We start from the raw sequence: 25,166 nt of genomic DNA on the forward strand, positions 1-25,166 counted from the left end.
AGATGGCCGTCCTCAGGGACTGATCAAATGCAGCTCTCAAGATGGCCGCCGCCAGGAGCAGCCAGGTAGGAGTGTAACAGTACCCCCTCCGGAAACATCTCCCCCTCACCGGTTCAGTCCGGGCTTAGATGCATGATGAGCGTGGAACTCCCGGATCAGTTCTGGAGCATGAACATTGTCCGCCGGCTCCCAGGAGTTGTCTTCCGGACAAAAATGTTTCCAAGCTAGGAGATACAACATCTTCCTTCCACGCAGCTTGGAGTCCAGGATGTGATCCACCTCATACTCCGGATCGGGATCGCTCTCAGGTATGGCCACTCTCTTGGGCTCTGGGTGCCATTTGGACCTGCGGAAAGGTTTAAGGAGAGAAACATGAAATGCGTTATGCACCCGGAGCTGACTGGGTAGATGTAATCGGTAAGTCACAGCCCCTATCCTGGAGCGCACTGCGAAAGGTCCAATGAATCATGGAGCGAACTTCAGAGACGGGAGCCGAAGTCTCAGATACCGCGTGCTCAACCAGACCTTCTCTTCTGGCAGGAACGTGGGAGCCACTTGTCTCTTGCGGTCGAAGGTCTCCTTAGCTTTTACCGCTGCTCGTCTTAATTGCTCCTGGACCTTCTTCCATGCATCTTGGAGAGAACGGACAGTAGGTTGCACCTGAGGCGGAACCTCCGCAGGGGAAATAGGCGGAGGTAGGCGCGGATGCCGTCCATAGATGGTGAAGAAAGGTGTAGTCTGTGAGGCAGAATGCAGACTATTATTATATGCAAACTTGGCCCATGGTAGCAGAGTAGTCCATTCATCCTGGCGCTGGTTGGTGTATGTCCGTAAGAAGGCCTTCACGGTCTGATTCACTCGCTCCACCGTGCCATTGGTCTGCGGATGATATGCTGACGAGAACAGAGTGGTCACCCCGAAAGCAGAGCACAAAGCTCTCCAAAACCGAGAGGTAAACTGCGAGCTTCGGTCGCTGATAATCCTCTGGGGCAGTCCATGGAGCCGGAAGATGTGCATGATGAAGTTGGCGGCCAGAGTGGCCACAGTGGGTAACGACTTCATAGGGACAAAATGGGCCATCATGGAGAACGGGCCAATAACAACCCAGATGACCATGTTGCCTTGTGAGGGAGGCAGATCAGTGATGAAGTCCATGGACAGGTCCTCCCATGGTTGCTGCGGTATGGGCATGGGCTGCATCAATCCCCACTGCTTGTGGTGTGAAGCTTTGGTGCGGGTGTACACCGGACAGGTGGAGACATACTGAAGAACATCCTGCACCATCCGGAGCCACCAATAAGACCGAGAGATTAGATGTAGGATCTTACGGAAACCGAAGTGCCAGCAAATTCAGAAGCGTGTCCCCAACGCAGCACCTTCCTTCGTAGACCAATGGGAACAGCCTTCTTGACGGAAGCACTGGCCCTGGGAATGGCGGGAATACAAGCCGGATTCAGCAGTGAATAGGGCTCCTCCCAGTCCTCGGGAGCCTCAAAGCTGCGGGACAAGGCATCCGCCTGGACATTCTTCTTGCCCGGCCTGAAGATCAGGCGGAAGTCGAACCGGGGAAAAAACAGCGACCACTGGACCTGGCGTGGGTTCAGTCTGATGGTGTTCTGCAAGTACAGGAGGTTTTTGTGATCTGTTATCACCGTGACTGGGTGCGCTGCTCCCTCCAACAAGTAGCGCCACTCCTCAAAAGCCAACTTAAGCGCCAGGAGTTCCCGGTCCCCCACCGTGTAGTTCCGCTCCGTTGGGGTGAACTTGCGTTAGAAAAAGAAGCAGGGATGCTTCTTCCCAGATGCAGATGTCTGGGAGAGTACAGCCCCCGTTCCCAGGGATGAGGCGTCCACCTCCACCAGGAACGGCTTGGTTGAGTCCATACTGCGGAGTATCGGGGCAGAGAGGAAGGCGTCCTTCAAGGTGGCGAAAGCAGCGAGGGCCTCCGGCGTCTAGTTCTTCACATCGACCCCCTTCCTCGTGAAGACCGTCAGCTGAGCCGTGATGAGGGAGTAATTCCGGATAAACTGCCGGTAGTAGTTAGCAAACCCCAGGAATCTCTGCAAAGCCCGAAGCCCCTGGGGTACCGGCCAGTCGCAGATTGCCTTCAGCTTATCGGAATCCATCTGCAGTCCGGTGGAGGAGACAATGTATCCAAGGAACGGAAGGCTCTGCTGGTGGAAAGAGCACTTCTCTAACTTGGCGTACAGCCGATGCTCCCTGAGGTGCTGTAGCACTGTGTGGACGTGGTTGACATGTTGCGGCAGGGAGGATAAGAAGACCAGGATGTCATCAAGGTATACAATCACAGAGGTGTAAAGCAGATCCTGGAATATAAAGTTGACGAAGTTCTGGAACACTGCAGGGGCCGAACGGCATCACCCGGTATTCGAAATGCTCCTCGTGGGTATTGAATGCCGTCTTTCCACTCATCACCCTCCCGGATCCGCACCAGATTATAGGCTCCTCGTAAGTCCAGCTTAGTGAAGGTCTTAGCCCCCTGTAGGCGGTCAAACAATTCTGGGATGAGTGGGAGCGGGTAGCGGTTCTTCACGGTGATTTTGTTCATGCCCCGATAGTCGATGCAGGGGCGAAAAGACCCGTCCTTCTTGGACACAAAGAAGAACCCGGCCCCTGCTGGCGAGGTGGAGGCCCGTATAAACCCCTTGAGGAGATTCTCCTGGACGTAGGCCCGCATGGCCCAGGACTCCTCCCGTGACAAGGTGTAGAGGCGCCCCCTTAGTGGATTGGTTCCGGGAAGCAGGTCAATCACACAGTCGAAAGACCGATGGAGAGGAAGCGTGTCGGCCGCCCGAGCACTGAATACATCTCGGAAGTCTTGATATTCTTTAGGAAGCCCGAGTGACTCCCCCTGCGGAGTCTGAAGCTGGACGGAGCAGACAGGAATGGGTGGCTGGATCTGCTGAAGACAGTGCTGGAAACACCGTGAACCCCATTGCCCGATCTCCCCGGTGGACCAGTTGATAACGGGGGCGTGAAGTCGGAGCCATGGCAGTCCAAGGATCACCGGGTGAATGGCTCGGGAGAGCACCAGAAACTGGATCTCCTCCTGGTGAAGCGCCCCAACCTGCATACCCAGGGGTGAGGTGATTCGGGTGATAGTCCGGGGAAGACTGTCCCCCTGGATGGAGGTAACCCTGAGAACTGGTTGACAGGGCACTGAAGAGCCACCCAACTGGGACAGGAACTCAGCGTCTATGAAGTTTCCCCTGGCCCCGGAGTCCAGCAAGGCCATCGTCTGGGCCTGGAACCCCTCTCCTCGAAGCAATATGGGAACCGAGAGCAGATTGTCCTGAAGGGAAGATAACCGGCCCAGAGCCACTCCCTTCATGGGGCTCGGGCCGGAGCGTTTCCCGACCTCCTTGGCTTATTTGGTCAGGCATTTGTGAAATGGCCCGGTTGCCCACAGTACAGGCATAGATGGTGCCTGTGGCGATGGGCCCTTTCTTCCCTGGACAGTCGGTGCCGCCCCATTACCATGGGTTCCTCCTCAGATCCTGCCGAACGCTCCTCGAGGTCCTTAGGCATCTCTGGTCTGCGGGTGCAGAACCTGGGTTTCTGAATGGCTTGTTGAGTGGCCCTCTCCTGGGCTCACTCCTGGAAGCGGACGTCAATCCTGGTGCAGAGTGCGATGAGAGCGTCCAGAGTGGCGGGAATTTCTCTACCAGCCAGTTCATCCTTTATCTTGCTGTTCAGACCCTGCCAAAAGATGGCCGTTAAGGCCTCCTGGTTCCACCTGAGTTCTGCGGCCAGGGTACGGAACCGAACAGCATACGCCCCAACGACCCGGTGCCCTGCTGGATACGCAACAGCTCTCCAGAGGCACATGAGGGCCGACCAGGCACATCGAATACCATTCGAAACTGCCGCAGGAACTCATCTAGGTCCGCCAGTACCGGACTCCGCTGCTCCCACAGCAGGGATGCCCAAGCCAGGGCCAGCACCAGAGTGCAAGGAGATAATATAGGTCACCTTCACCTTGTCAGACAGGAAGGCCTCTGGCTGCAGCTCAAAGAGTATCTGACATTGGTTCAGAAAACCTCGGCATGCTGAAGGGTTCCATCGAACCGGGGCGGCTCCGGAAGCCGCAGCCGCGATGCGGAAGCCTCCGCCCTAGGGCCACTGTGTTGTATAGCCTTCCAGTAAGGTTTAGCTTTACCACAAGACCACCACAAATGACCCATGGTCCCTTTTTCTCCACATCCTCTCCAACACAGGGATGACGTGTATGGATAATATGATTAAGACGAACTGGAGTCAACTACCACCTATATAAAACTTTAACACAATTATCTTTGATAGGAACTGAGACAGAGACCTTTAATGAGGCCCGCTCCAAGAGAGCCCAATCATCTTCACTGATAGTAATCCCCAACTCCTCCTGCCACCGAAGGCAATGTGCAGTGGCGTAGCTAGGGGGGCGCAGGGGGAGCAGTCGCTCCCCTAAATAGATATTTTGAAAAAATGGCACCTGTGCTTCACTTGCAAAATCTTTCTCTCTCCCCTCCCTCCCGCGTGAGTCTTGCATCTGTTCTTCTGTCTCTTCTCCTGCCCGCTCTTCCGTCTGCAGCGCGTGGTCATTTTTACTGCCCCGAAGTCTTCTCCCTCCGGCACTGGCGATTGACACCTCTGCGGAAAACAGGAAGTTGCGTTAGAGTAGGCGGGACGTGCCTGAGGAGAGGCCCCGACGCTGGCAGAAGGCTGACTGTGAATTGCCGGTACAGGAGGGAGAAGGCTTCAGGGAAGTAAAAATAACCATGCAGATGGGAAAGAGCGGGCTGAAGAGAGGGAGAAAGATGTAAGACCCGGGGGGAGGGGTGGAGAAGGGAGAAAAAGCTGGTAAATGAAGTTTAAGAGACAGGAGTGGAAGTGAGCCATCTAGTCCACTTTAAGCATGGAAGCCAGTTTGGTTAATTTGTTTCCACTCCCCTGCGCAGCCGTCCACTTGAAACAAAGCAAGCCAAACGTTTGAGCAGCTGTATCCATGTTGTCATTCTTTATTGTTGGTCCATCTGTCTGTAACAAGTCTAAATTGATTCAGTTGGATAGGCAGTACCTTAAAAGCTGGAAGAGAAATGTAGTAACAATTGAATATCACTAAAACAGCTTCAAAAATTATTGTAGCTGGTAGAAACCGCAATTATAAACTATATAGTTTGATTTTTCTTCACTGTGCTTTTATACAATACAGATATCCAGATTTCAGTGAGGATATCCTGTTTTCTGATGGGTTCATCTTAACTGTTGTTATAATCTGCCATGGGAAGATAGAATATATTGAAATTAAATGGAAGTAGAATTAAACTCTCCTTTCATTGGGGCACATGAAATCACATTTTCATCTGTTTTGTAGCTTACCTTTTAGGTACACAAATGGATTATTCTGTTTTGAACATGTTTCAGGGCAAGTGGTTTTATAAGTCAAAATAAAAATAAATATTTTGTTTCATGCAGATCTTAAACATAAATGGGTTATAAACCCCTAATGCAGTCCATTGGTTTTCTTATATTTTGTTCTTGTGATGATTTATACTGTGTCAAAACTAAAAACTATTTGCTTGATAATAAAAGGAATACTAAAAGGATTACTATCCACCTTTGTTTTGTGACTGTACATGAGGAATTGTGGCATTGAATAAATAAGTGTACGTTTGTGTCTCTAGTCACGAAATCCAGTTAATCGTTTAATATTTGTGGAACATAGCCACAGAGGCATGGTATGGTCACATTTTTAATCTGGTAATACTAGGGCCCAGCTAAGGAACAGGTTATTTTGAGTTAGTCTTCACTGGACCAAACTTGCTTCCCTTCTGCCATCACTATCTAGCAGGATACACAGTGTCTTAAAAGGTGGAGGATAAAGGGGTTGTTGTTGTTGTAATCTGCCATGGGAAGATAGAATATATTGAAATTAAATGAAAGTAGAATTAAACTCTCTTTTTTTTAATTTTTTTTTTATTTGTACCTCGCACTTTCCCACTCATGGCAGGTTTAATGCGGCTTACATGGGGCAATGGAGGGTTAAGTGACTTGCCCAGAGTCACAAGGAGCTGCCTGTGCCTGAAGTGGGAATCGAACTCAGTTCCCCAGGACCAAAGTCCACCACCCTAACCACTAGGCCACTCCTCCACTTTTCATTGGGGCACATGGAATCACATTTTCATCTGTTTTGTAGCTTACCTTTTAGGTACACAAATGGATTATTCTGTTTTGTTTCAACCTAATTCATGTTTAATGTAGGGTGTAAGTGTAATAAATAGAGAGACTCTGAATGTTGAGCACCTGATTCTCATAACATGATGTCTGTTTTAGTGGCCTTGACCAGGAGAAAAAAAATCTCTGCACAAATATAACACGTGCTAGAGTGTCCCTATAACCAGCCCCTCCAAATGAAACACTGGGGAGCGCTGAAAGAGACAGGGAAAAAGGTTAACAAGGGGAGAGAGAAGAATATAGTAAATGCTGGACAGGGATGGAGAAGGACACAGAGTCAATACTGGACAGGGAGAGGGTAGGGGCATTGAAACACAAAGAGGCACTGCTGGAGAAAGAAGAAATGGGGACACAGGGGCACTATTGAAAAAGGGGGGGGGGATAGGGACACAGGGCACTACTGGAAAGGGGGAGGTCACAGAGTAGAAAACAGTAGAAAAAGCTATTTTATTTTCAATTTGAAATTAGGAATATGACAGTATTGAAAATGCACATCTCCGATACCTTCAAATTAGCAACCCTGCAGGGGTCTGAGTGCATTTTCTTAAGTCATTTTGGATGTACTGCAGCACAGATTTTGATAGGTAGAATCAGGGACTGCAAATCCCACATGAATTTGGGATGTGAGTTCTCACACTAGGACTGGTTGAAAAATCTCCCTTCTGTAACTGGATCACTTGGCAGCTCTATACACAGGTATTTGATAGTGGGGACATAAAACAAAAGATCAGTGCCAAACAGAGAAGGGAAAGAAAAAGACAAGAGGCGAGAGAAGAAATGGAAAGGCCAACCTGGAAAACAATTTGTAAGGTTGACTCATGGAACATGGGAAAAAAGACTGGGACCAGCCAAATTCCCAGACGACAAAAGTAGAAAAAAAAACATTTTTATTTAATACTTTGTAAGGACTGAGATGTACCTGCTTTGTAAAATGTACATTTTTTTGTATTTTTATTTTGCAAAGTACAGGAGAAAATGCATTTTTAAAACCAGTATTTCACTATTTATAGAGTCTGGCTTCCTTGGGCAGAGAGGAGGGGGGTTTCTCTATTTCAATTTTTGTTGTTGTTGGTAGTGGTTTTTTTTGTTTTTATTTTTTTTTTGTGGCTCCCTATTCTGTATTAGATTGGAATATTGTCACAATTTGGGTTTCTGCCAGGTGCTTGTGACCTGGGTTGGCCACTGTTGGAAACAGGATACTGGGCTAGATGGACCATTGGTCTGACCCAGTATGACTACTCTTATGTTATATAGATGAGGGTCTGTCCATGTTCTGCATGTGTGAGAGAGGTGAAGGATTCTGCTAGCACGTAGCATCTGTGTAGGAATGTGTAACAGTGCAGCTTGTTCCAGTTTCCCAATAGTAGGTTAATTGGTGCTCTAGAGCCCAGTGTAATATATATAGTACTGTCTGTTCATAGGTGGGTTTTGGGCTGTTATGGTGTGGTAAGTTTTGTGTTCTAGGGCAGTGTTTCCCAAGTTGGTCCTGGAGTACCCCCTTGCCAGTCAGGTTTTCAGGCTATTCACAATAAATATGCATGACATTGATTTGTATATACTGCCTCCATTACATGCAAATCTTTTTCATGCAGATTCATTGTGGATAGCCTGAAAACCTGAATGGCAAGGGGGTACTCCGGGACCACCTAGGGAAACACTTCTCTAGGTCCCACTGTAATATTTATAGCACTGTCTTAGGTGGTTTAGGGCTGTTATGGTGTGATAAGTTTTCAGTATAGGTTTTGGGTGTCTTTTTGCAGTGATTTGTGTTATTTCACAAAATGTCTAGCCCTATTTGAAAGTAGGCTCTGGGGCAAGGGCCGCCTTTGGTGGGTGGCCCTTGTCACCTAAAATAAAAATGCTCAGAACTAGTGTTCTTCACATCCTTTAGAATCACCACACAAACGCCCATCTGATTTAAACAAGGTGTCTAGCAGTGGAAGGAATGTGTGTGCTATTCCTGAGGTGATGGTCACGATTTGAATATTTTTACTTTGTAGTTAAGACAGGTTGCCTGCTCTGGCCAGTCCAGGGATCTCTTCTGTGTCCTGCCTCTTGATGTAACTTACTGTTTCCTTGTAGGCAGGACGCAACAGAGACAGCCTGTATTAATCAGTGCCCATTACAGCCCCTGAGCAACAACACAGACACTGCTGTGTAGCTGACACCAACTGGCGCCTATTTTATAAAAGTCTGCTCCCCCTGAGATCAAAAACTGGTTACGCCTCTGGCGATGTGTACAAGCAAAGTGAGCCTGAGATCTTAAAAATTTATATAAACAAGAGATAATGCCTTTTGTACCCCTCAAGGTTTCACAAAAATCTTCCAAGAATGAATTATCTCTAAGTATCTGAGCCTTAATTACCGGAGAGGATAAAAAAAATGTATCAATTGGTTATATGCAAACCGCTCACAAGGCAAAAGTGAGCATTCCTGTACCAAAGATTCAAAAGACTTTAAGGCATCATCTTCAAACATTTGGCCCCATGTGGTGAGGCCTTACAGATACCCATCTAGCAAAAGCTCCTGGGCACTGATCCTGGGGAAACAATGGATTAAGAGCTATAGGAGAAAGGCGAGGCATTATCAATTCAGGTTTAGAAAAGAGCCCATCCCAGTAATAAAAAAGTAGTGAGAATAGTGGGAGAAGTGTCAGCTGGTAATCCACGATACTTTCGCGGAATCTACATAAGCGAGTGGAGAGGAGTGGGTCCTACTGCCGCCTGCTCCAATTGAATCCAAAACTTAGAAGGAGAATCCTGGAACCACTCTAAAGCTGTCCGAGCCTGAGATACCCGATAGTACCAAAAAACATTAGGAACTCCCAAACCACCCTTCTGAGGGTCTCTATACAGCACAGATCTAGGCAGGCGAGGACGTTTGTTATGCCAAATAAAGTGATTCAAACGGCTTTGTAAACTAGAGAAAAATTTTCAAGATAATTTCAAAGGCAGAACCTGAAAAAGATACATCATTCGGGGAAGAATATTCATTTTTAAAGTAGCAATGGGCCCAAACCATGAAAGGTCTGAACGATCCCAACGAACAAACGAATCTTTTCCGTAGATGGGAAGGTGGTAGAATTAGAGGACATGAAATGAAATTGAAGGGGGGCAGACTGAAGAAAAATGTCAGGAAGCATTTTTTCATGGAGAGAGTGGTGGATACTTGGAATGCCCTCCCGTGTGAGGTGGTGGAGATGAAAATGGTAACGGAATTCAAAAATGCGTGGGATAAACATAAAGGAATCCTGTTCAGAAGGAGTGGATCCTCAGAAGCTTAGCGGAGATTGGGTGGTGGAGCCGGTGTTGGGAGGCGGGGCTGGTGGTTGGCAGGCGGTGCTAGTGCTGGGCAGACTTCTACGGTCTGTGCCCTGAAAATGGCAGATACAAATCAAGGTCAGGTAACACAAAAAAGCAACACATATGAGTTTGTCTTGTTGGGCAAACTGGATGGACCGTGCAGGTCTTTCTCTGACATCATCTACTATGTTACTATCCAGCTTATAATTGAAAGTGATTGCCGGCCATCTTCCGACACAAATCGGGAGATGGCCGGTGATTTCTTAAACGTGGCGAAATCGGTATAATCAAAAGCGGCATTTTTGACAGCATCGCTGCTTTCCCGTCGCTTCGCCGGCGAAAGTTCAAGGGGGCATGTCAGTAGATTAGCGAAGGCGGGACATGAGCGGGCATGGGCGTGGCTACCAGATGGCCGGCTTTCACCGATAATGGAAAAAAAAAAGCGGCGTTAAGCAGTATTTTGCCGGCTTTACTTGGTCCTTTTATTTTCACAACCAAGCCTCAAAAAAGGTGCCCCAACTGACCAGATGACCACTGGAGGGAATGGGGTATGACCTCCCCATACTCCCCCAGTGGTCACCAATCCCCTTCCAAACTAAAAAAATAAAACTAAAAACCTTTTTTGCCAGCCTGTATGCCAGCCTCAAATGCCGTACCCACCTCCATGACAGCAGAATGTGTTGTATCTTCCGACAGCCTTTCCGTGGTTGCGATGTGGCTCTCGGGTGTGTGTGACACCTTTTCTGTTAGGTGCCCTGCAGAGTCACATTAGCAATGCATTGTGGTGGGTGTAGGGTACTGGGCTCTACTTCCATGGTTCTTTTCCCCCCTGCTAACTGGGTCAGAGTGTGCCCTGTTGTGTTTCCTGTTGTAGTCCATGCGGTAGTGGCCATTTTTGTAAGCCAGTTTTAGTTCCCTTTCCTGTGTTACCCACGTTAGAGAACATAGTTCTTACCTTGAATGGTGTGAAAGAGGGCATTGTACACCATTGTGCCAGCTCTGACCTACTGCTAATCTTAGTACCAGGGGACTCTTTGCCAGTGGGGCACAACCTCTGATCTGCAGTTAACTGTGAGTAAACGTGGTTATTTCAAGAAAGGACTTTTTCAGAGAGATTAGTCTTTAGGTGTGAACTGGTGTGCCAAAGTTATACAGCAGCAATAAGTCCTAGAGGCTGTATGCAGGTCCCTGGAGCAATTTTAGTGGGTGCAGTACATTTGTGGGTAGTGGGTTTGGGGGGGGGGGGGGGTTGGGGGGCTCAGCTCCCAAAGTAAGGGAGCTATGCACGTGGGAGCTTTTCTGATGTCCACCGCAGTGACCCCTAGGGTGTCTGGTTGGTGTCCTGGCATGTCAGGGGGGCCAGTGCACTAAAAATGCTGGCTCCTCCCACGGCCAAATGCCTTGAATTTGGCTGGGGTTTGAGATGGCCGACATAACTTTCCATTATCCCTGAAAAACAAACCCGGCCATCTCAAACCTGGCGAATTCCACGGCATTTGGCCGGGCTAAACCGTATTATAAAAAAAAAAAAGATGGCCGGCCATCTTTTTCGATAATACGGTTCCGGCCAGCTGTAGCGCCGCTGCCAACATAGATCGCCGGCGATCTGTTTGGGCGGCGACGTTCAATTGGGCCCCTCCACGTCACTATGTAAGGGAGGGTAGTTTACAGTAAAGAGATCAGAAAAAAGAGGTGATATGACAACCCCAAGATATTTCAACGCCTTTGCAACCCATCAGAACAGAAAGGCGCCCTTGAGGGAAGTCAGTAAGGTAGGAGGCAACTTAATCGGCATAACTTCAGTCTTATGCATATTCAACTTAAATCCCGAAACCACTGAATATTCCGTAAGGGCTTGGAGAAGATTAGGAAAAGGTAAGTAATGGTTTGGTCAAGGAGAGCAGAATATCGTCAGCAAACATGGAAACTTTATATTCACGACCCCCCACTAAGACCCCTGAAACATTTGGGTCGGATCGCAGCATCTCAGCCAACAGTTCCATCACCAGTCAAAATGCATTGGAGAGAGAGGGCAACCCTGGCGGGTTCCCTGCGATAAAGAAAACAACGGCGAGTTACCCCCATTGATATGCACGCAGGCCCGAGAAGAATCATAAAGAGCTTGAATCCAACCTCTAAAATGTAAACCAAAACTGAAGTGCTCCAGAATCTTATCCAAGAATGGCCAATGAACACGATCAAAAAGCCTTCTCAGCATCAAGGCCGAGAAGGCAAAAGGGAAAGTCCTCACGACGAGCCAAATGTAGTAGATTAATCACCCTCTGAATATTGTCCATCGCCCGCCTCCCCGGCACGAAACCGACCTGATCCGGATGTACCAAATCAGGCAAAGCCCTGGCCAGTCTATTCGCCAAAACCTTGGCCAAGATCTTTACATCTGAATTTAAAACAGAGATGGGACGATATGATGCACAATTTGTGTTATCTTTACCAGGTTTCGGGATAACTGCTATCCATGCCTCCATCATAGACTGCAGAAATGCATTTCCATCACAAATCTCATTAAGAATAGCTGTTAGTAGAGGGGTTAATTCCCCGGAAAAGGCTCTATAAAACTCATTAGAGAGCCCATCAAGCCCTGGGGATTTACCTGTAGGGAGTTGTTTAATAACCCCATGAACCTCCTCCTCAGTAACCGGATTGTCTAAAAAAGCAACTTGAGCCGGAGATAAAGCCGGTAACACATGAGCCAACAAGTATTCCTCAGTAGCCTCCCCCGAGATAGAAGGATCAGCCGTATATAGAAATTGAAAGAAATCTTGAAAGCGTTGACGAATCTTAGGAGAAGTAGATAAGAAAGACCCCCTTTCATCAGCAATTTTTAGAATCGTACGATCCACCTGTTGTTGTCGCAACCTGAACGCCAACTGGCGGCCCGGTTTATTACTATGAACATAAAAATTTTGGTGGGCACAATACAAAATAAATTGTAGCTGATTTGAATAAATACCATCTAGATGCAGTCGCGTGGCCTGTAGCTCCCTAAGTACGACTGTGGATCCAGTGGGTTTATGCTGCTCCTCCAGACTCTGCATCTTATCCAAACACTTAGTCACCTCAGCTCTCCGAACGCGTGCGTTGTGACTAGCTTTCTGGAGAAAGTATCCACAAGTAACTGCTTTCAACGCATCCCACACAACCCCCCCCCCCCCAAAGAAGAAACCGAGTGCATGTTATCCTTCAAATAATCCTGCACAACAGTGCGGTAGGCAGCCACAATCTTATTGTCCTGTAGCAGATTATTATTGAGGGTCCATCTCCTTTGCCTATCTTCATCACAATTTGGAAGAGAATGTTACCTATATTGGAGCATGATCTGAAACCATAATAGAGCCTATTCCAGAGTCAAAACTCCCCTCTGCCAAATGGGTATCAACCAATATATAATCAGTCCGAAAGTAAGAATCATGAGAATGGGAGTAAAAAGAGTAATCCCGAGCTTTGGGATGGAGCAAATGCCAAGGGTCACAGACCCCAAGAGCAAAGGCTCTGGAAATCTTGTGTTCATTAGCACTAGGGGAGCTAGACCTATCCATTGCCGGATGAAGCGTGGTATTAAAGTCTTCCCCCCCATGATGAAATATCCGTCTTGTAAGGACGAGAATCTAGAGCGCAAAGTTTGGAAAAAAGTCTCCTGAGAGTCATTAGGAGCATAAAGGGAAACTAAAGTTACTTTCCTGCTATCAATTTGCAAGTTAAGAAATAGAAATCGACCTGCTACATCTCATGTTATATGCTGTACTTGTACCCGAAGAGATGAATGCAGCAAAATTGCAACACCTCGTTTCTTAGATCCATCGCCCGCAGAGGCACAGTACACATGAGGATATTGAGGATGATCCAGAAGACGCTCATGTTCTCTCTTTAGGTGGGTCTCCTGTAAAAAAAACCAAAAAACCCACCTGGGGATTACAATGCAGTAGTTCTTTAAACAGCCTTTGGCGTTTCTGAGGAGAGTTCAATCCCTTGACATTATAAGTATAAACCTTTAGCTTAGCGGACTTTGTGGAAGCAAAGAACTAACCCTTAGTAAGCAACCAGGCACGTGAACATGGAAAAACAATGCAATGAACAGATCCTTCCTCCAGACTCGAAACCCACCACCCAGAACCACCCCCACTTCACACACACACCCACCTCCCTCCCAAATAACCACATCCATGACCTCTCAACATGTATCCATCCTTAAGAGAGGAGAAAAAAAAAAGGGGGGGAGGGGAAAGGGTAAAATCTTGCTTTAGATAACCATTACAGTGCTGAATTATTCACCAAGTCCCAAAGTCACACAGGTTGATGTGCTTTTTTGTTCTTTGGAGAAACCCGCTGCCATTGCTGGAACTTCGCCTTGAGGCCAGAGACTGCCGACGACTTCATTGAACCGCTTCAAGTCTGTGTACGTCCTTAGCAAGATACGGCCTCCAAAACTGAACACAGTACTCCAGGTGGGGCCTCACCAACGACTTGCAGAGGGGCATCAACACCTCCTTTCTTCTGCTGGTTACACCTTTCTCTATACAGCCTAGCATCCTTCTGGCTACGGCCACCGCCTTGTCACACTGTTTCGTCACCTTCAGATCCTCAGATACTATCTCCCCAGGATCCCTCTCCCTGTCTACATATCAGATTCTCACCTCCTAACACACAACTTCTCCCTTGGATTTCTATCCCTGAGTCCATCACTTTTCACTTCTTTGCATTGAAGTTTAATTGCCAAACATTAGACCATTCTTCTAGCTTCTGCAGATCCTTTTTCATGTTCTCCACTCCCTCCTGGGTGTCCACTCTGTTACAAATCTTGGTATCATCCAAAAAAAGGCAAACTTTACCTTCTAACCCTTTGGCAATGTCACTCACAAATATATTGAGCAGAATCGGCCCCAGCACCGATCCCTGAGGCACTCCACTACTCATCTTTCCCTCCGAGTGAATTCCATTAACCACCTCCTTCTGGCGTCTGTTTGTCAACCAGTTCCTAATCCAGTTCACCACGTTGGGTCCCATCTTCAGCCTTTCAAGTTTATTCAAGAGCCTACTGTGAGGAACCGTGTCAAAGGCTTTGCTGAAATCTGAGTAGATTACATCTATCGCACGTCCTTGATTCAGTTCTCTGGACACCCAGTCAAAAAATTCAAAGAGATTTGCTTGGCACGATTTAGGTTTGGTAAAACCATGTTGTCTTGGATCTTGCAACTTATTGGCTTCCAGGAAATTCACTATCCTTTCCTTCAGCATTGCTTCCATTACTTTTCCAAACTGAAGTGAGGTTTACTGGCCTGTAGTTTCCAGCTTCTTCTCTGTCACCACTTTTGTGAAGAGGGACCACATCCGCTCTTCTCCAATCCCATGGAAACTCCCCCGTCGCCAAGGATTTATTAAACAAATCTTTTAGAAGACCTGCCAGAACCTTTCTGAGCTCCCTCAACATCCTAGGATGGATCCTGTCCGATCCCATGGCTTTGTCCACCTTTAGATTTTCAGGTTGTTCATAAACACTCTTTTCTGTGAATAGTGCTATATCTGCTCCATTCTCATATGTACTTTTGCCAGTCACTCATGGCCCTTCTCCAGGATTTTCTTCCGTGGAAACAAAACAAAAGTATTTGTTTTGCAAATTTGCTTTTTCTTCATCATTTTCCACATGGCGCTTTGCAGCATCTTTCAGTCTCACAATTCCATTTTTAGTCTTCCTGCTTTCACTAATATACCTGAAGAAATTTTTGTTGCCTCTCATTACATTACTAGCCATTTGTTCTTCGCCAGACGTATCGCTCTTAGCTTCTTTCAGTTTCATCCAGTATTCCTCTCTGTGTTCCTCTTCTTGAGTTTTTCTGTATTTTATGAATGCCAATTCTTTAGCCTTTATTTTCTCAGCCATTTGCTTGGAGAACCATATCGGTTTCCTTTTTCTCTTGCTTTTATTTACTGTCCTTGCATTATTATTATTTTTTACATTTGTACCCCATAGTACCGTGTGGCGTTAGTCGCCTTCAGTGAAAAACCAAATATAAAGTGATGTTAATTATCAAAGATGTTCATGTGTTACAGGTATGTTAGGAGAATTGTAGAGAAGAAGAGTTATATAGTGTTCGTTACGGGCTTAGGTTTCGTTGCGTTGCTGGATTCAGGCATTTAAGTTGGGTCAGTAGGGTATGCCTTTTTGAACTTGATGGTCTTCAGTGATTTCCGGAAGCTAAGGAGGCCATGGATTGTTTTCACAGCTTTTGGGAGGCCATTCCATAGTTGTGCACTTATGTAGGAGAAGCCGGATGCGTAAGTTGTTTTGTATTTCAAGCCTTTGTAATTTGGGTAGTGTAAATTTAGGTATGATCTAGCAGAACCGACTCTGTTTCTTGTTGGTAGATCTATGAGGTCTATCATGTATCCTGGGACTACACCATATATGATTTTGTGGACCAGAGTGCAAATTTTGAAGATGATCCACTCATTGATTGGGAGCCAGTGCAGTGTTTTTCGAAGGGGCTTGGCCCTGTCAAAGCGGGTCTTGCCGAATATCAATCTGGCTGCTGTATTTTGGGCAGTCTGGATTTTTTTTGTTAGTTGTTCCATGCATCCCGCGTAGATTCTATTGCAGTAATCTGCATGACTTAGGACCATTGACTGTATTAGGTATCGAAAGGTTTCCCTTGGGAAGAAGGGTTTTAGTCGTTTGAGCTTCCACATTGCATGGAACATTTTCTTTATTACAGACTTTACTTGGCTTTCGAGAGTTAGGTTGCGATCGAGTGTAACACCGAGTATTTTCAAACTGTGTGATGTTATGGAGGGTGTGACCTGGGGTAGTTAATGTCGTGGGTTTATATTTGTTATGTTGAGAGGTAAGGATGAGGCAGTGTGTTTTTTCAGTGTTCAGTTTCATTAAGGTTTGTAGCTATATTTATAGCTTCTTTCAGCCTGGACCACTGCCCTTCTACTTCTCGTATTGTCCTCCCAGCCCATCAGCTCCTTCCTCAGGTATTCTCCCATTTTACTAAAGTCAACATGCTTAAAATCCATGACTTTGAGTTTTGAGTGCCTGCCCTCCACTTCTGCTGTTTTATCAAACCAAATTGTTTGGTTACTGCTGCCCAGGTGGGCACCCACTCAGATATTTGACACACATTGCCCTTTTGTGAGCACCAGACCCAGTGTCTCTCCCTCCCTTGTGGGTTCTGTCACCATTTGTCTGAGCAGAACACCTTGAAAAGCATCCATGATCTCTCTGCTTCTTTCCGATTCTGCAGATGGAACTTTCCAATCTACATCTGGCAGATTGAAATCTCCCAGCAACAGCACCTCTCTTTTCTTTCCCAACTTTTGTATATCTGTAATCAGATCTTTATCTAGTTCCTCTGATTTTTGTCAAAGGTCTGTAGACAACACCCATGTGGACAGAGGTTTCATCATCTCTTTTTAAGGTGATCCATATCACTTCTTCCTTTCCCCAGGCTCCTGGCATTTCAGTTGCTGCGATATCATTTCTCACATACAGAGCTACTCCTCCACCTTTACAACTATCTCTATCCTTCCGAAATAGATAATAGCCTAGTATGTTTGCATTCCATTCATGGGAATCATTGAGCCATGTCTCCGTGATTGCAACAATGTCTAAGTCTGCCTCTAACATCAGGACATGCAGATCATGAACTTTATTGCTTAGATTGTGAGCATTTATGGTCATCGCTTTCCATCTACATTTCAGTGGCATTTTTGTCTTCTGTTCAGTTTTTTGTTTAGTCTCCCTTCCTGCTGTGTTGGTAAGAAGTGATTTGCTAAGATTGTTGTTTTCAGTGCTTTCTTTTCTACTGTCACATGTTATCTTTAGCTTTAGCTGGGGGTGACCACTTGAAGTGACCTGCCTCCATATGCCACCCCCGCATTCTAGTTTAAATGCCTAGAAACATTTTGTCTGAATTTCTCTCCAAGGATTTTTTGACCTGCCACAGTGAGATGCAGTCCATCGTTACAATATAGTCTTTTATTTTTCTATGTATTGCCTCATCCTCCTATGTACCTAAAACCTTCTTGGTGACACCAGGCTTTGAGCCAGCTATTGAAATTTTCAGTACTTCGCAATCTTTTCTCTCCCTTTCCAAAGGTAGTGTTATGTCCCCTACCTCAACGCAAGTGGCGTCCTCGAGCTGTGCGGGGTCCCGTCGACACACACACTTGACTGGTACTGCCTGAGCCATGTGTGTTTAGTTCTTCTTTGGGTTTGTTCAGAGAGACGGTGGTTGCAGGCTCCTTGATTGCTTTGCTTCCATGCACCTGTGTCTGCGCTCTCTCTGCCTGGCCTCCAGGCTCCTTGATTGTTTTGCTTCCACGTACCTGTGTCTGCTCTCCCTCTGCTTGGCTTCCCTTGCTTCTCTCCTATTCTGGTTCCTCCTCCCCCCTGCTCTTGTCCTATGGCTGTGCTCCTTCTCCCTGCTGGTCACTGATGATGTCAGATGCCAGCACTTTATCAGCTGAGCTCTCCCTGGACTCCATGGTTCAGCTTCTACTTTGGTAGGTGTTACTTGCTCAGTAGTTTGCTTCTTCTCTACGTTGTCCCTCGTTACTGACTTTGCCTGTACCTGGATTACTCTCTTGCCTGCTGCCTGCCTATTGACTTTACCTGTGCCTGGATTACTCTCTTGCCTGCTGCCTGCCTACTGACTTTGCCTGTACCTGGATTACTCTCTTGACCTGCTGCCTGCCTATTGACTTTACCTGTGCCTGGATTACTCGCTTGCCTGTTGTTTGCCTATTGACGTCGCCTGTTCCTGGATTACTCCCCTGCCTTCTGCCTGCCTAATGACTTTGTCTGTACCTGGATCACTCTCTTGCCTGCTGCCTGCCTGGCCGATACATTCACCACCCCGCTTCCAGCTCTGTCTTGTAAGTCCTGCAGGCCGCCTGCACCTAGGGGCTTAACCTCTGGGAACGGCGGTCAGCACAGGTGAAACCCGGGGTTGTCCGGCCGCCAAGCAGAACCTTGTCCGAGTACCGGACCCAGCAGCGCTCTACTTGGTACAAGAACTCACAAGTCTGACAGGTAGGTAGTACTTCAGAAAAAGCTGTTGTTTGTACCAAATGTTTTAACCCCTCCCCCAGCTCCTGAAAAGCTCTCTGCGCTGCAAGTGTGATATTACTCAACAAGTCATGTGTTCCCAGGTGGATAACAACATCAGTTTCTTCTCCTTCTCCGATTATAGTCATTACCTACTACTACTACTAATAATAACATTTATATAGCGCTACCAGCCGCACGCAGCGCTGAACACTTGACATAGAAAGACAGTCCCTGCTCAAAGAGCTTACAGTCTAAGTAAAACAGACAGACAAGACATTACGGGCAAGGGAATTACAGGGTAAAGAGGAACAGGGAAGGAGGAGGGCAAATGAGTAACGGTTAGGGGCCAAAGGCAGTAGTGAAAAGGTGAGCTTTCAACATAGATTTAAAAACAGGTAGAGATGGAGCGAGACGTATGGGTTCAGGATTATATACCTCTGATTATTGTCAGCACCTCTCCCTCAGCCTCCTTCCCCTGATTTCACCACCTCTCCTTCAGCTCCATTATTATTTGTAGCATTTGTATCCCACATTTTCCCACCAATTTGCAGGCTCAATGTGGCTTACATTTGCCGTAATGGCGGATGCCATTTCGGGTAGTAGTATTGCAAAGGTTGTTGCGTATGGTGCCTACATACATGATAACATACCCAAGTCCAGTACCTCCCTCAGTATCCCCTTCTCCTTCACAAGTCCACTACCTCTCCTTTATCCTTCCTCAAGTCCATCCTCCCTCACCAGCTGTTCTTCAAACCTCACTACTCTTCCAGCAGTTCTAATGGTAACACACTGCCTGGACGACCTGGAGCCTTTTCTCTGTCCTGCTGATGTAACTTCCTGTATATACGTAGGCAGGATCTGGCAGAAAAAAGGCTTCAGGTTGGCCAGGCAGCGTGTTAAAGCTAGCATTGCTAGAAGAGTAGCAAGGCTGGCTTGATGGACGGTGGTGAGGGGATGGACTTGAGGAGGATATGAGATGAGAAGCTGAAAGAGGTATGCTGGACTCGCGGGTGAGAGGGGCAGGGGCGAGAGGAGGAAGAGACGAGGACGATGCAGTTAGCTCTAGGGGGGAGGAAAAAACATGTTGACTGCACAGCGCTGTGCGCTGGCCCCATTCAACAATCGGCTCGCAAAATTTGTTAAAATTTAACAACCAGCTCTGGTAAGCCAGTGTGAGCCGGGTCCAGCACACCACTGGTTGCACCACTTCTTATACAGTGATGTTGCTGGAAATTTGATGTTCTCTTCCTCCATCTGCTGTTTGGAGACCATAACCACTTATCGTGACTGGTCTAGCAGGACTCAAGGGAAAGGAAATTGGCAGGTAAGAACAAATTTTACCATTCCTCCTTTCAAATTGCTTGTCTTTTTCTGTAAGATGTCACCATATTTATTTTTCCTGTAATGTATCACTGCCTTCAAAAGCTTCATAATTAATAAATCACATAAACAAATAGAAAATAAAATATTTGTTTAATTTGGTTATGATTTTGTTTAACCTTTGAAATACAGAAAGTATAGAAGGCTTTGGGAATGCAGTTTGAGTGTTTTGCAAGACTGACCTCTTATAGTTGTGTCATATTATGTTTGTATGTTTTTTGTGTGTGCTAAAATATAAATTCACACTTTGTAACACCAACATAATTCTGATTAACTTTCAGGATGGATATAGTTTGTCAAATGGACAAGTTCATTGGGAATCTTCTGTACAACCTGCAAAGACTTTTGGCTCCTTTATTCCCTTTGCTGTTTGTGTCATATCCAGATATCCCTACTATAATGCTCTCAAGGATTGTCTCTCTTGGTAAGAAGGACTCTTAGTATTGTTTGACTGCTTCCACTATTTATGTAACAGGGTACCTGCTCAAAATAGCCCCAACAAAATAGCCTTGACAAAAAAGCTCCAAACAAAAAAAGCTCCCGACATAATATTCCCTGACATAACAGCCACTGTCGAAACGGCCTGCCCACAATATACCTTGACAAGTTAGCCCCCCGACAAAAGGGCTTGGTCAGGCTGCCCAGAATATGAGACTGCATTTTTTTCCTAATAATCTTACCTTCCCAAACAGGATAAGGTTGGTAAGACTATGAAAATAATGACAATATTATTATTATTTTTTAATTAGCATGTTGATGGAGGAATAGTTTCTTTAAATAGCAGTACAGATCATGAATACCAATTTGTAGCTATAGAATTTTGTTTATTTATATATGCTTTATACAATTGAATGCTGGTAGGAGTCTTTATCAGTGAAGATTTCAGTTGTAGTTTATTATATTTTTTGTGATGTGTTGTTTTTTCTTAGGGGGCTGTTTTGTTAAGGGGGCTATTTTGTGTAGGGGCTATTTTGTCAAGGGTTGTTTTGTGGGAGGGGCCATTTTGTCAAGGGCTATTTTGTTAGGGTGTGAAATGTCAAGGGTTATTTTGTTACAAGGCTGTTGTGTCAGGGCTTTATGACTGGGTGCCATGTAACAGGTAACTTTCCTTAGCATCCTTTAGTCTATTCCAGAAAAGTGGGTGTTTCGATGATTTACTAGCAGGTGGCGATAGAGAATGCAGAATTGTGGTATCTCTATAAAACTGTATCTAGCTCCTATAATTCAGTAGATGGACAAAAAGGAGACTATGATAAAATGAGAAGAACGATGAAAAAAAAACTTAGAGGAGCGGCTGCGAGGGTCGAAAATTTACATCAGTCGTGAATACAGCTCAAAAATACCATCCTGGAAGCCCAGGCCAAATATATTCAATATATTAAAAAAGGAGGGAGGAAGATCAAACGACAGCTAACATGGTTAAAAAGTGACGTGAAGGAGCTATTAGAGCTAAAAGAAAATCCTTCAGAAAATGGAAGAAGGAACCAACTGAAATTAATAAGAAGCAGCATAAGGAATGTCAAGTCAAATGCAAAGCGCTGATAAGGAAGGCAAAGAGGGACTGTATCACTCGCTAATAGAAAGAAGTGCGAATTGTCTAGTGATCCTGAAGCAGAATTCGAAACGCTGGCTATCGTTGATCACGGACTAAGAGACAGATGAGAGCACAGAGATTTACTTCCAACCAAGCTAAGTGTGTTTAAAGTTTTCAAATAACTTGTTGAAATTGGTTCGATGAGGTTTTTCTGGCCCATGCTGAGAAAGCCCAACCCCGAGTGACCCTCATTTTTTGTAGTGTCACGGGGTTTCTCGAGGCCTTTTCCTCATTACAATGTGTTGGTAGTTCTGTCGCTATTACAACAGTCATATTTTATAAGAGTACCTTTATAAGTATTTCTCTTGGTAACTGCGCATCACCAGCTGTGATTGTAGCACTGATCTGCAGATGTGGCATCTAAGTCACAGTTAATTAAGCGCTCCTTTAAGGGCAGATGGTTATTACTAACTTCAGAAGGAGTTGTGGAATCCAAGCCTCAGTGACTCCCAGAAGATAAACATAGAGTCTCTGCTTGTTCTTCCTCTACAGTTTTTTCCTTTTGTTCAAATAGGGATGTGAACTGCTAGAGGCTTGGAAAGAGCAGTATAGTCAGCATCACTGCTAGCAGCCCAGGCAGCCCTCCTTTTGTTCAGACAAAAAATCCAGCTTTCTCACACCAGCCATGCAGCCAATCTCATCCATGTTTTTCAGTGATGGGGTTCAGGTCTATTTCTCAAATGTCTAAATAGGAGGTCATTTTTCAGATTTTTTTTCAGGAATGGACCAAAATCAGTTTGGGTCGGTGAGTTTTAGACATAATTAGAGAAGGCTGGAAGTTAGAGTTTTGCCACCAGGTTTGTTCCATCCTTCTTGGTGTCCTCTGGTTCTCATCACGAAAAGCGTCAGGCCATTTGGGAGACTTTAGGGGCAGTCATTTCCATCACTCCAGAAGGGCAATAAATTCATAGTTCCCAAGAAGGATGGTGCTTTTTGCCCAGTCTTAATTTTGTAGAGGCTCAACTGCTGCCTTCGAGTGTCTCGTTTCCAGATGCAGACTCTTCGTTCAGTCATCGCATCCGTTCATCCAGAAGAATTTCTTACAGCTCTGAATCTCAAGAAAGCATATTTTCATATCCCAATCTGGTCTCCATGTCAGAAGTCTCTAAGTTTTGCAGTGCTGGACCCTCATTTTTAGTTCCAAGTGTTGTCCTTCGGGCTGACTGCAGCTCTCAGAACTTTTACAAAGCTTATGGTAGTGGTGGTGGCCTACCTTCATTGACAAAGCGTCAAGGTTCATGGTTATTTGGATGATTGGTTGATTCGAGCATTTTCCTTTCAGGACAGTGAACGAGCAACCTCCACAGTGGTCAGTGTTCTCCAATCTCTCAGCTGAATAATAAACTTCAAGGAAAGCAGATTGATGCCTTCTCAGACCCTGACGTTTTTGGGAGCGGCTTCTCAGACCCTGAAGTTTTTGGGAGCACTCTTTGATACAAAGCAAGGGAAAGTGTTTCTGCTAGACTACAGAATTTTGAAACTCCTGAGTCAAATTCAGTTTCTTTTGCGACCGTGCAGTCCTTGGGCATAGGATTACACTCAAGTCCTCTGTTCTTTGCAGTGTGTTTTTTCTAGCAAAAAAGGTGCCGGTACTCAAATGTTAGGCCACCCTTCAGGGGTGGGGGTGATCACTGATGGACCCACCCCACAATGGCCAGGCACCCTTCATCCAGTCACAGGATCTATGACAAGGCAGAATTAGTGTGTAGAGTCTGAGCTCTTTCATTAGACCTTAGGGTCAATAGGTCAATTTTAGCAGACAATGGAAAAGGTGCCGGTACTCAGTACCCCCAAATACCCCCTAAAAAAAAGCCCTGGTTCTTTGGCGGTGACCTTGGATGTGTTTCCATGGGCCCCCATACCCCACCCCCACACTTGCCCGTCCAGCATAGGAGGAGCTGCAGTGGTGCACATCAGGAGTACCTCTTGGGGCAGTAGAGAACCCCCATTCTTTCCTGCCTGCTGCTGCTGCTGTGGCCGGTGTACACTTCTTCAAAATGGTCACAAAGACTTCCTGCGGCAGCCTCACGAGATTGTTGCTTGTAGTCTCGGTGGCCATTCTGAAGAAGTGGCGGCAGCAGCAGGCAGGAAAGAGTGGGGTTCTTTCCTGCCCCCAAAGAGGCTATTAGACCACCAGGGCACGTTAAGGTAGGCCCGGGGAGGTCCCACTGAGTTGGGAGGAGGTAGCCGGTGATAATGGGAATCTTTTTAAAACCTTCCACTGTACTACCACAGTAGTACCTGAGAACGGGGATAATGTTAACTAAATTTTCTCCCTTACCACAGGATAAAATGCAGTCACCTCTCCCACTGCACTATTGTGGTAGTACCGTGGGAATTTTAAAAAGATTCCAATTATCTGGTGGTGAGCAGATTCTGCGCCCAAATGTTAAATCCTGTGCAGCTGGGGAATTCTGTGCAAGTTCTGTGTTGCGCAGTCATGCAGAATTTCAGCAGGAGTAGCACAGTAATATTCTAACTTCTAGAAATGCAAACTTGGGAAGCTTTTATTAGATGCTGCTGCAGGTCACATGACCAACTCTATGAACCAATGAAAAAACACTTCTTTCAGAGAACAGATTAATACCTTTTTTTTTTTTAATGACCACACACTAGTTTTAAAAATCTCCTTCCCTAAATACTTATCTTTACTTGCTATGGTCATATTTTATTGTGTGATGTTTATATGAAACTTCAGCATGGCAGTACCCAGATTTACTTCCTTTAAGATGAAAATTGCGAAGTAGGAGGTGTTTTGAAAAATGTCTCTTTAGGCCTGAAACAAAAATTATAACAAAAAAGTGTGCCTTATTAATGATTGTTTTAAGTTTTATCAGAATTGTATTTTATTTATTTATTGATAACATTTATATCCCACAATATTCCCGCCCATGGGCAGGCTCAATGTGGCATACAATAGTTAATAAACAAACCATAATACAATATCATAAAGTACAGTGGACAAGGGCCACAGGAGGGAGAAAGAGATGACTGATGAGGGAAAGGAAGAGAGGGTGTGTGATTTTCCTTTTCATAATCCTAAACTATTCATGCTGAAGAGTGGTGGTTTAAGGTTCAGGGTATATTATACTTCTTTTTAGGGTATACACATTTTAATGTACTGTTTGGAGGTAAAATGTTGAATTAAAACCTTTATAATAAAGAAAAGAGGCTAGAAAACACCAAAAATTAATATCAGTATTCATTCTTTATCTTTTTGCTGATTTGTAGTTGTGTTTCAATTTTTCAGCTTGTTGGTGAATTTGAAATCGTGTAAAGACCTTGATGTGGATGACCGTATAAAAGAATTTGCAGCAAAATTATCTTTGATACCTAGTTCACCACCAGGACCACTACATTTGGTAACTACTCTGTCTCAAAATGACTTTAGATATTGCACCTGGGAGCTGTTGCATACAGTTGGTTCTCAAACCTGATCCTTGGGAAACATTGACAAATCTGTTTTTCAGGATATATGTAATGAAGGTGAATGTTATATTTTGTTTGATAACTAAGGTATGCATCTGAAAATGTGATCTGTGTGCTGAAAAATGTTGTAGATCAAAGAAATGGAAGAGACCACAGA

General features: G+C 45.6%; 1 protein-coding gene across 1 annotated transcript in view; it reads left to right on the forward strand.

Annotated features, from left to right (window-relative positions):
• DENND3 (DENN domain containing 3) overlaps window positions 1-25,166 on the forward strand; it is a 390,432-nt gene that overhangs the window by 139,075 nt on the left and 226,191 nt on the right. Inside the window, exons 4-5 of the mRNA XM_030219612.1 lie at window positions 20,268-20,410; window positions 24,831-24,942. Of these exons, the coding sequence (XP_030075472.1) occupies window positions 20,268-20,410; window positions 24,831-24,942 (255 nt within the window). The remainder of the gene's footprint in view (window positions 1-20,267; window positions 20,411-24,830; window positions 24,943-25,166) is intronic.

This window comes from Microcaecilia unicolor, chromosome 1 (genome assembly GCF_901765095.1).
Source record: "Microcaecilia unicolor chromosome 1, aMicUni1.1, whole genome shotgun sequence".
Taxonomy (NCBI): domain Eukaryota; kingdom Metazoa; phylum Chordata; class Amphibia; order Gymnophiona; family Siphonopidae; genus Microcaecilia; species Microcaecilia unicolor.